Source organism: Hemibagrus wyckioides, linkage group LG06 (assembly GCF_019097595.1).
Source record: "Hemibagrus wyckioides isolate EC202008001 linkage group LG06, SWU_Hwy_1.0, whole genome shotgun sequence".
In the NCBI taxonomy this organism is placed as follows: Eukaryota; Metazoa; Chordata; class Actinopteri; order Siluriformes; family Bagridae; genus Hemibagrus; species Hemibagrus wyckioides.
Window position 1 is genome coordinate 21,304,915 of NC_080715.1, and position 12,458 is coordinate 21,317,372.

General features: G+C 37.4%; 1 protein-coding gene across 4 annotated transcripts; it reads left to right on the forward strand.

The window, feature by feature from the left end:
* The first annotated feature begins 7 nt into the window (after positions 1 to 7).
* On the forward strand, positions 8 to 12,320 carry hspbap1 (hspb associated protein 1). Of its 4 annotated transcripts, none has more exons than XM_058391576.1 (8): positions 8 to 122; positions 1,110 to 1,304; positions 2,756 to 2,940; positions 4,444 to 4,580; positions 6,478 to 6,649; positions 10,620 to 10,703; positions 11,106 to 11,216; positions 11,734 to 12,320. In XM_058391576.1, exons 1-8 carry the CDS (start codon positions 68 to 70, stop codon positions 12,241 to 12,243), a joined length of 1,449 nt encoding a protein of 482 aa, XP_058247559.1. In that variant the 5' UTR covers positions 8 to 67; the 3' UTR covers positions 12,244 to 12,320. The 4 variants fall into 4 exon arrangements, with proteins under 4 accessions (XP_058247559.1, XP_058247558.1, XP_058247560.1 ...); XM_058391575.1 differs by having other exon boundaries at positions 25 to 134; XM_058391577.1 differs by having other exon boundaries at positions 94 to 225.
* Positions 12,321 to 12,458: the final 138 nt, after the last annotated feature.

The window sequence follows — 12,458 nt, forward strand, 5'->3', positions numbered from 1 at the left end:
TCCGTTCGCCATGTTGGATCTGGGAGACCTTTATTAATAGGACATCCTCCATCATGGCAGAGCCCGAATGGCTGGAGTTTCTCTTCCTGTCCGATTTTTTGAGGCTGTTCTAAAACCCCACTGTAAGCTCTCACGTGAGTTTGTTTACATGGCCAGATCAGGACAGAGAGTACTTTTTTCTGGGAAGCTGAGTGAACGTCCTTATGTCTAGCTGCTAGTTATATTGTGAGACTGTGTTATTTTATGTTTTGGTTGTTTGAGATCCGTGCAGTTAAACTGTGTGACTGAGTTCATGTAAAGCTTATGCAGAGTGAAAAGTAGAACAGCGAGTGTTTGTGTAGTTAAAATACTGTAGTTTGCAGCTCGAAGCGTCTTCAGGCTGGCCATGATCATTCTCTCACCACGTGTTGTTCTTCATATGCAAATATATAGACAAGACTTTTTTCTATATGAATTTAGGCTTTAAATAGAAGAATTCATAGAAACGGGTATTAAAAGATTAAATTTGGCTTAATTGGTGTTTTGTGTGCGTTTATTGTATCAGTTAGCCAGTTTAACTCGCTTCATAACCTGTAGGAGTCTGTTCAGATAAATAATTCAGGAATAAAACATCTGGGTGGTGTAAATGAGCCAGATGTGAGACCACGAAGTTATAACAGCGGTCATCAAACTGCAGCAATTTAACAAGAATAAGTGAATTTATGAGATTAATGAATTGAATTGTAAATTTTTATATGTATTTTAACGTAACAATGCATTATTTCTGCTTACTTTATTCATTAATAAATTATGTAGCACATGCACCATATAAATCCTCCTAAATGAGTTGTTACTATAGGAAGAGTAAAGTATTACAACAAGCGCATTATTATAAACTTGCGTTTTGGGTTTCTAGTCAAAGCTTCTGTTAAATAATCAACACCTTTTGTCCAATCAGATTTGAGAATTCTACAGCTTTATAAAGAGATGAACAGAAAGAGTAAATCACTTCAGTCTCTGAGACTTGCTAACTAGTGTAATGGAAATGTCACAGCAAATGAGACTGTGCAGTAGTGTATGGCATGTGTGGTTCGATTGATGTGAACCTTCAAAACTGTGTTTCTGTTCAGTGACCTCTGCAGATATGGCCACTAAGCCCTTCAGGCCAGACGAAGCACGTAGGATCATGCGGTTTCTGCACAAGCCAGCGGTTTTCATCAACATGACTGATAACTGGCCAGGACGGGACTGGACTCTGGAACATCTGGCAGTTTGTCTAGAGAAGGCTGTACGTTTTCGTGTTGGGAAGAAGTGTGAAAAGAAGGGTAAGGAGTTGCTCAGTTGCATACGTAGTAGTTCATAGTTGTTCAACTGAAATAAATTCCCTCAACAATTATGTCAGACAATAAAATATGTTGTGTACTATAAAGACAAAATAAAATGAAAGAGGTCAAAATATTTATAAGGTTTTGTAATAGATTTTTGTGTATAATTTGGAAAATAAAGATAATTGGCTTTTCATTGAGAAAGCAATGCAACTTTTGCATGTAATTGCATTTGGGAATACTAAGACCTGAATGAAATGGCATATGCAGACCCCATTACATTAATTAATTAATTAATTCAACTATAGGTTTTTTTTTTATTTATTACAATATCCAAGAATATTGGCACATTCTCTCTCACTCACTCACTCACTCACTCACTCTCTGACCCACCCTAAATGCATTATGACAAATTACTAAACTGGTCCCTAGGTAGTGTAGAAGGTTAAAAAAAATCACTCACATTGTTTATCATTTGTGTATATTAGTCCATTTTATTACAGTAGTCTGACAGAGCTCTTGATAAACTTTTGGTTCTGGTGCTCAGGGCCTCAAATGCAGTCATACAGTTGCTGTGAATTTCTGTGCTATGTTTTTTAATTAGGTGTAATGTAATAATGGCCTATGCTCCCTTATTTACATAGGCAGTATTTGTTGGTATGTCCATATGCATTCCATCCAGGGTGTATTCCTGCCTCACTGCCAGTATGCTGGAATAGCAGTGACCATTATAAGTTGTTACTGAAGATAAATGGATGAATATTTCTAACGGAGATGTAAAAATGTCCTGTGCCTACAATGTAATTTATAGTCTCTAAATAGACTGAAAGCTTTTTTCTCCCCATAGTCAAGGCAATGTGAAATTTGTCAGTGAAAGCTGCCATTTTAATTTGAACATTGTAGTTATGGGAAATGTATATTATAATGTGCCAGTATTACATTCTGTCATTTATGACTATGTAATGTACTCACAATTCTCACATGTCTGTAGAGCAAACCCTTTTAATATTGCAAGGTTTTAAAAAATGCAAGCTTGAAATATTGGGTTCAGAGAGCTTGCTGAAAAGTGTCCTGGTGTGCAGCGCTGGCAGGAGATAGATCATTTGTTCCCTCTACACAACAATGGTAGACATGTCCAATACTGTGTTATTTAATTTGACTGCTCAGTCAATTTTCCTTTCATTCTGAACCAGACAGAAATCAAGTGTACCAAGATGCAATTTTGTGCCACTTACAAAAAGCACTGCACAGTGGATGATTAAAACTTTGTGTCATTGCAATGCACTTTTGATTGAGGTAATGTTAGGACATTTCATTCAAACATCATGCCGAATCAATAAGTTGTAATATTCCGAATGAACAGATTGACGCAGAGGCCACTTCAATGGCAGTTTTCGCTAACAACCCCTCTGTCTACATGCACCTTTTTTTTTTTTTTGCTTTTTCACCAGCTCCTCTCTTTGAGACAGAGTGTTCATATCTCGAAGCAACTCTTGCAGAGTTCCTGTGTTGGACGAGTGGTAGCGATGATGCCTCTGTAGGCCCATTTGCTGACTATCCCCTTTCAGAATACTGGGCTTATGCGGACTACAAGTATATCGCCCTTCTTTTTCAGGAAAAGATCTCCATGTTTAAGGTACATCAACACACCATGTTCAGTATCTTACATCTCAAATCAAACATACTTACTTTTTATTTTAAAACTGGATTCATTCAAACATGCACTTATGATAACTTGTGTGTTCTGTTGAATTGATGCCCCTACTAAAGTATGAGCCAGTTTTTTAGTCTAATAATATGCATTTCTACTGAGAATAGAGTTTAAGTATGTTGAAATTCTGTTTGCTTTTAAATGCTGAAAACACTCAGGGAAGATACAGTACAAATAATTTGCATTTAAATGTTTTTATACAGAAATAGGTTTCTTGACAATGAACATGAACTATGGCAAAATCTATGAAAGTAAATCAAATATTGTACTGTTCTGTACTAATTTACTAAATCTAATATTGTTTTAGCAATAGAACAGAACGGAAAACTAAGCATTTGATCAAGAATAATAATTAAAATGCAGTGGTACAGCGGTTTGTTTACAACAAGAAAATAATTTCAAATGAGTATTGACTGACAACCAAGTCTAGAATCTAACATTAAGCATGATATAAATGAAATTTACCTTTACTGCATTTGGCAGACCTCCTTATCCAGAGCAAGTGTTTTTAAAGCCTTCTTCTTTGAATTTTATAAATGCAAGTTTAATTACATAATTGTAGGAAATAGTCCTAATCAATTGTGATTAGTCAGTTATGTAGTAATTGTCACAGATGTAAGGAGAAGCACCTCATTGCCTGAGCTTTGTGAACCACTCGCACAATTAGAAAGCAGATGATCCTTTACAGATTTTTCTATCGAATAAACTTTGGTTGTGTTTTTATCTAACATGAAGCATTTATCAATTCCTATTGTTATAACGTCTTCGTCTTCTATGTATGTGCATTTCTATTGCTTGAACTTCCACACAAAGCATCCTTTGAGTCTTTTGGAAACACACAGACTTGCAGACTAAATTGGAGCAATAAATCACTGGGTGCGTTTTTGCCCAGCTCTTGTTTTCAGTCAGTCAGACTGCAGATGGTAATGGCAGAGAAGCTGTTTTAAAGTTTGCCACAAGGTTACTTTGACCTGAATGGGTGGCTCTTGCAGGCTTTCTCTGTCTTTTTAAATGATAATAAATGCTTGTGAGCTGTTGTCGTTCTCTTTTGAGACAGCAATCCTGCCAAAGCCCAGCCTGTGAGACTGGCAGACATCAGCTTTTCTTAAATGATGAATAGTGCCATTTAAAAGTTGCTGAAAACCTCAGTTGCTCAGTGTGCTCTTTACAGTCTCTCGGCTGTTAATGGATTCATTATCCAGGTTGCTGGGCAGCATCTTCAAGCACAGGTTTTTCCCTTCTTATCGTAAAGGGAATATATTAGCAGATCAGACATGCTATGCAAAAAATGTTACAGCAATCAAATTATGTAATGATTAATTCAGTAATAAATAAATAACTTTTAACTTCTTTATTTCAGCTTTGTAAGCATTCATAGTACAAATGTGAGTCTAAGCTGAAAGTCTTATCCAAATGTGTGTGTTGCAGGATATAATGTGGTCTGACTTTGGCTACCCAGGCCTTGATGGGAGAGAAAGTACCCTTTGGGTTGGTACAAATGGTGCCAACACTCCATGTCATCTGGACTCCTATGGATACAATCTTGTCTTTCAGATTCAAGGCAGGTAATGATACAGAGCTGAATCTTACAGTTCATGCTGTGTGACACTTATTAGTGCTAATACTGGACAAATGTCCTCTGCCAATGAATATTTTACAACGGTCATGTTTGATCTAGATTTATGGTTAAACTATGAGGGGGAAAAAGCACAATATAGCTAGCAGAGAAGAAAAAGGATTTCAGAGGGGGAGAGTTATTTTATTCCAAAACAAGAAAAGTCGTCTCCTTCACCAAAGCTGGGTAAAAGGGCTGAGCTGTAAGAGGCTCTTGCACTGCATTACAGAGCCGTATTACAAGGAACAGCTGTATATCTCTGACAGAGGAAGCCCAGGAGTCTGGACTAATCTCTTGACAGTTGTCTGCCTTAGTGAAACACCACATCTTTCCTGTATTTTAATGGATTTTCTAGATTTTACAGAATGTGAAGAAAGAGTGTAAAATCTGAATCAGAGAACTAAGGTAATACATCAGAAATGATGTACTGCAATAGATGTCCCAGCTGCTTTTGAGATTATGTATAGTCTGTGTAAAAGCTTTTATATAATAACTTACAGCAGATAACTCATTCAGAATTTTCTAAAAATGTTTCTAAGACAATGCTCAAAAGTACTTTCAGCCATTTGGCACCATTAATTGGAAGATCTGGCACCAAACTCCATGTTGATGAGAGAGGGTCAGAGCAAAATGGGTAGATTAGTTCAAGCTGCCAGGAATGATGTAGTAACTCAAATAAGCATGCCATACAACTGTATTGAGCAGAAAATCATCTCAGAATGCAGAACTCATCAAACCTTGAGGTGGATGGGCTACAAGAGCAGAAAACCAAGAACAGGAATCTGGGCCTATTCAGCCAAATTGGGCAGTTGAAGACTGGGGGAAAAAAGCCCAGGTGTTTTTTTTTCTAGTATGGGTGAGTATGGGGTGCCAGGATATTCTCCCATTCTTGGTTGATAGAAGTGGAACCAGCCATGGTCTTCTGCTGTTGTAGCTCATCAAACTTATGGTTTGATGTTTTGTGCATGTTGAGATGCTTTTCTGCTCAACACAGTTGTAAAGAGTGAGTTATTTGAGTTATTCTAGATTTCAACCAGTTTGAACATTTTCCTTTGGTCACTCTTATCAACAAGTCATTTGCACTCGGAGAACTATCACTCAGTTTCTTGTTTTTGTGTAAACTCTAGAGACTGTTGTGTGTGAAAATCCCAAGAGATCAGCAGTTTCTAAAATACTATGCCCATCTGGTACCATGCCATGATCAAAGTTACAAAGATTTCTTCATTCTGATGTCGGGCATTAACTAAAGCTTTTGGGGTTCAAAAGTCTGAGACCACATTGGGAATCTGGGATTTTTAAAATATATAGAAATTGGAAATAACTGAGTTTTTCAAATATTTATACCAAGGAAAGTAAATATTCAGAATTTTGAACATACTATTTCAAGGCCTCTGTTTATTTAAACGTAAGCAAATGTGTGAAATTGTGCATGTTAAATGCTTTATTGTTTAAAGGTCAGATTTTCCTCATGTCTAATCTCTTCTACTGAAGCATGAGTTCAAACCACACTCTGATGGATTTGATCTAAAACGGATCAGAGGTTTTACACAAACTTGTAGAGTCTGTGCCAGCTCGTCATTGTGCACAGGGTCGTTAAAGCAAAAACAGGGACACACCAAAGACTAGGAAACTCTGAAAGTCATGGAAGGATTCTACTTTTCTACTATGTTGATGTCAGCAATTATAATTTCTGTTAAATTAGACAAAAAAAAACATTGTATCTATGCCATATAGAAGTATTTTCCAGACTTTTGGATCTACCTGTATCTAATGAACCTGACAAAAAATCTGATTCACTTTTTATTGTGCTGCCATTAGTAGTAGCAATAATCTTTTCTTCCCTCTAGAAAATGCTGGCATCTCTTTCCTCCTGATGATACAGAATGTATGTACCCAACACGTATACCATATGAGGAGTCCAGCGTGTTCAGCCAGGTTAATGTGATGCGTCCTGACATGCACCGATTCCCTGCTTTCCGAAGAGCCAGGGCTCACCTCGTCACTCTGGAGCCGGGTCAGGTAAAGAGCAGTTTGCTTTAACATCATTTATAATTTATGCTCGAAATGGTCAAACAGTCAGTTTTAACATGGTTTATTGAGAATAGTAAATAAATTGTCTGAAACATGATGTTGGTGTTGTTTTTCCTGCAGTGTCATGAGATGGCAGACCAAAAAGGTTATTCATTAATATTCTTTTTTCTTACTGAACACAGAAAGAAAGACAACAGAAAGACTTCTTTATTATTATTATTATTATTCATTTTGTTTATTCATTTTTAAGCAACTTTTTAAATAGTGCCAGAGAGATGTGCAATATCAATATATTTATATTCTTAATTATTCCTTGCGAATCTAGTTAGCTTCTATTCTTTCTATTCTAGCATCCTGCCGTTACCTTCTCAGTGATAATTGCTCACATGGCTCACTGCTGATTGTCAGTGGTTTGATTGACTTGCCATGCTCTGTCTAACATTAACCTGAATCTTTCTCCAAGCACTCCGTAAACACAACTGATGTGTGCAGTAATGCTTTTATTTCATTAGAGACTTCTATAGGAGCAGATAATAATCTTCATAAGACATGTTGTTTAACCAAGTTTCCTTGAATGGATTGCCAACAGATTAATTTACACAAGGAAGTGAGTACAATTCAGCTGGCACTACTTACTTGTCTTTGTCAAAATAGAAGTAATAACTATATGTACCCAAAAAGATCTCCAAGTCTCTGAAGTCATACAGTGCTGCATCAAGTCCCATTTAAAATATTAGTCATCAAAAATAACATGCCAGTGCCTGGGAGTACACAATTTCTACCATAAGAAGACTTTATTTGTCACATATACTGTATGTTACAGCACAGTGAAATTCTTTTCCTTACATATCCCAGTTTAGGAAGTTGGGATCAGAGCGTAGAATCAGCCATGATACAGCACCCTGGAGCAGAGAGGCTCAAGGCCCGAAAGGTGGCAGTTGCTAAAAGGTGGTGCAGGGGCTTAAACTCCTGACCTTCTGATCAGTAACCCAAAACCTTAATTATTGAGCCATTACTCACTCCCTGGGTTGCCTCATCAAATGACCACCATTACGCAGTGAGGGTGAAAGCTAGCATTCATGCTTCCTCCGAGAACAGGAAGTCAACTTTCAAACTGACGCTACTGGTACATCACATAGCACTAACTGCCCTTTTCCACATACATAAGCTCACAGACAACCACCATCAGTTAGTGTCACTCTTCATTGAAAGAGGAGAGAGTAATTCTATTCCTAAAACCCTATGCAGGTAGAGAATGAAGTCCTGGTGGTAATATTCCAGAATAGTTTATTAAATTGGGGAAAAGTCTAGGAAAGGTATATGGGTGCTTTTAGCAAAATGTATAACCAAAGTTGTGATCAGAAATACATAGAGATAGCTATTTTGTACTAGGAGCACACAGTTTCACTTAAAATGATAATAGATTTAAAGAAAAGTAATTTGGGCTTTATCTGTAAACCTATACTGTAGTGTCAAAAATGTTCACTTTATTTGCACTTCTTTTGTATTTTCCTTCTTCTATTTTAAACACTAGCATGGTAAGCAGAAGCGTCATGCCTTCATATAGTGTCCATGTTTCTTCACAGGGTGTGTGAAAATGTGTGTGTGCATTTGTTCATGTGTACATGTGTGTTTATCATACCCCCCCAAATACACACACACACTTTTGGAATTCTGTACTGTTTATGAAGCCTCTTTGCTCACACAATTTGAGACAAGAGATGGTGGCAGTGCAATTAGCGGCAGTTCAACATTGCTAGTGAATTCGCTGGGAGCGCTCGCATGATCCGCAGCATACTAATGAAGACCAGAGATGTACATTTCCATTTTCACACAGAGAGCTACACTGCCCACAAGTGCAAATAAAACAGTACAACCTTACATATGGAGGATGCCAGAATATTTTTGAGGGTGTCTGTTTGTTTGAAGTTTGTTTGAAAGTTGAAAATCCACCATAATCCTCTTGATATTTACACATAAATACACATTTATAGAATGACACAAACAAAAGAAAATTCCTTCAGGGAACACCAGAGACTCCTTCCTGCCAAGAGCTTATTGAAGACACGGCCAAAAGTTATGCAGTATCTGCACATTTGCTATCGATGGATCTGTTTCTTAAAATGGAGTTGAGCAGACTAGACAGTTTGTGGTTGTCAGAATGGAAAGTTTCCATCGGATTACAGCAGAGGTTCATAAATAATGCAGGGTGCACATAAGGAAGCCATTACAGTATGGGGAAATATTATTTCTGAATTACAATTACTGTAATACCGACAGTAACAATTAAGTAACTCAAGAAGACAGGCAAAAATGTTCACAGAAAATGAAGCGCTTGCAGGAATATAACCTAAAATAGTTTAAAGGTTGACCAGCCCTTATATACTTCCATGAATATGAATATCACGTAGTGCTGTAGACCCACATTACAACAGTATGACAGACTGCAGCTGCCCACTAGTGGAGAGGAAAAAGCTGACATGCAATCCCTTTTTGGTATTCTGAGCCTGTTCAAACACACAAGTCCAGAAACCTGCATGCTGATTGAGGGCACTAATCTGTAATGGTGAATTACTCTGCTTGGCTAAATCCAGACCTGTTGACTTACTTCTGCAGACACTACACAAACCCATCTGAGCTTTAACCATTTGTCCTGTTTCTGCTAGATTTGTGCTGTGAAAAATTGCACAACATATTAACCTTGAATGATTTGTCAGTTGGATTTGGAAACACTGCAGAAAGCAACAGTGTGAGAAAATGTAAATCTAGGAAAATTGATCAAATATTTATTGAGTTTGTTATAAACAAATAGAGAATTGAACAGTTATGTAAAAATTAATTGCAAGCTTAACATTATCCTACTGTCTTGATGGATAATTGTGCTTCTTTTTTAGGATTTTATAATCAGTTCCAGAACTATTGGCACCCTTGATAAACATTGGTTTAAAAAATGTTATGAAAGCTGTCTTTGTGGTTAGCTCTTGCACTGTAAGTGTGAGAGAAATCTGACAGAGAAATTGTAATTGAAGATTATAATGATTTTTTTCTATTCTAAGAAAACAAAGAATTTCCCAACAGTTCTCAAATAATGCTTGCTGAGAATACAAAGCAAATACAGCTTGAACAATCCTCTTTAGATCTAACAGAGTCCTCTCTTATAAACTCCTTTTTCATCTCACTCCAAAGTTTTTCAGTGGGATTTAAGTCGAAGGACAGCAATGGTCATGTCACAAGATTGACTCTTTGGTCATTGAACCATTTTTGCATGGACTTGTATTGCTAACACTATCCTGCTAGATCTCAACTCAACCCAGTATAATAATACAATCCTTATTTGTCTGTAGCTTCAAGTTGCATTCTAGTGAACTTTAAGTGCATATGTTGCATTTTTCTTTAGGTGGCATTGGCAGATCTCCCAATGAGTATGCTCTCATATAGGTTGGTGTCTAATTGTACACTATATGGCCAAAAGCATGGGGACACTTTATATTCCCACCCATAATTGGCCTTCCCCAAACTGTTGGACACACAATTGTATAGAATGTCTTTGCTGTAGCCTTACACTTTGCTCAAATGTGTCCAAGTGTGACAGTGCCTCTGTGCACAAAGTCAGGTCCATAATTACATGGTTTATCAAGGTGTGGAAGAACTCTAGTGGCATGCATAAAGCCCTGAATTCAACCACACTGAACACCTTTGGGATGAACTAGAGCACTGACTGCACACCATTATCAGTGCCTGATTTAATACTAATGCTCTTGTGGTTGAATGGTCAAATCCCCACAGCCACACTCCAAAATCTTCTGGAAAGTCTTCAAAGAAGAGTGGATGTTATTATAACAGCGAAGGGAGGCTAAAGAAACTGCATGACAGAAGCCATCTAAGTTACTAAAATGATATTTTTCACAGTGTATGATCAAAATTTGTTAATATTGTCTCTTCCTTTCATTTATATTAGGTTCTTTTTGTCCCAAGACATTGGTGGCATTATGTGGAATCAGTAGACCCAGTAACTGTCAGTGTCAACTCTTGGATTGATATGGTAAGGTGATGTACCATCTCTTGTAACATTATGCCATTGTTTGCCAGCTATATAAAGGTGGCAGTGCACAACTGTAGTATTTGAATGATTTGAAGATCACATCATGGGTTATTATTGTTTAGACCTTTCATGCTTCATCTGCAGCATCACTGTGATGGATGCCATGGTGCTGTCTGCATTGTGTTAATAGACATGTATTTGAATTTGAATGAAGACACCCCTGTAAATGAACAGTGCATTAATTCTCTACTAATGCATTCAAGCAGTATACTATCTACTGCTATCCAGTTTTTTTTTTGCAAGGACAAAGGAATGATTTGCAATAGAGCTTTAGAATAGTAAGTAATGTTCATGATCACTCCCAGAATTCCCTCTTAGTGACACACTCACGTTTCAATGCAGGAGGTGGATGACGAAGCCCGAATAGGAGAAGCTCTGACCAAGACCGTAATCTGTGCACTAAAGAGTAAACCGAGTATGGATAACAAAGACAACTGGCTCAATCCTACTGAGGTATGCCTTAAAGCCCCACCTCCCATAAACAACCAATTACAGCATGTGATGTGAGGGGGAAAAAGACCTGAATTTATCATTGTCTACCATGACACTGAGATCCATGTCTACCCCAGAAAATTTCATTTACATAGATCTCTCAACATTTTTAATAAGCGATTAATGCAGATGAAAATGAATAATTTGTTTAACATCAACACACAGAGGGTGCACCAGACTTGATAGATGTTTGTTTTTACTGGTGCTGGCCTTGTCATCAATCTGTACACATAGCTAAAAGAGTGGAATCTGCCTATTGGATTATACAGGCTCAGACAAGAACAAGCAGATATCTCAGTCACAGCTGTGAGTACAGACTGACAACAAGGCCAGGACCACTGACACATCGAAGCACTGTATCATAACCTTCACAAAGCTCTATTTGTACATGTTAAAAGGTGAACTGAGAGCATTTTAAGCAGTGATAAAGATTGTATTGACAATTCATCCCATTCATGTGTCTGCTGTTGTGTTAAAGGATGGGATCTCTACACATGATGAAAACATGCAGTATCTGAATCTAGCAGTGAAGGCATACATGAATAAAAGAAGCTTACATTCTGAAGACTTGATCAAATGTCCAGAGCAACCCAGTCCCTCAGCTTTGAAGCGGGACTCTAGTGGTCATTTGAAGACCCCTGTCGCTGAACCTGTGACCTCATTTTCATTGCCCTTTGGACCTAACCTCATTCCTGTAACTTGTCATGGAGACCTAACTCAGAAACCCTTAGTGACAAACCCCAAAGAGGCTCTCATTTCAAAAGACAATACATTCTTTTACACGCAAAGGGGAACAAAGACCATGCATACAGATACACATGAGAAAGAAGAGGCAATCAGTGTAACAGAGGAGGAAGAAGAAGATGGAAATGCTGGTGCAACGTGTGGCCGAATATCCACCAATGATCTGCTGGACTGCTTGCTACATCCAGATGTCATCAAACTTGTTACAAAGCTAATGATAGACCGTCAGAAAGAGCTTCACTAAACAAGTCACAGAGCGATTTTTACTGTATCAACTTTATACATTAAATATTGCAGTTAATAAAGACTTATTAATAATAATTTAAAAGAAAAAGTTACTATAATCATTGCACCGATTCTACATTTATTTATGTAAATATCACAGAAATGTTGCAATGGCATGGTTTTTCTTATGATATAAAATTATAGTGTCATACCCCATATCTCACAGAGATAAAG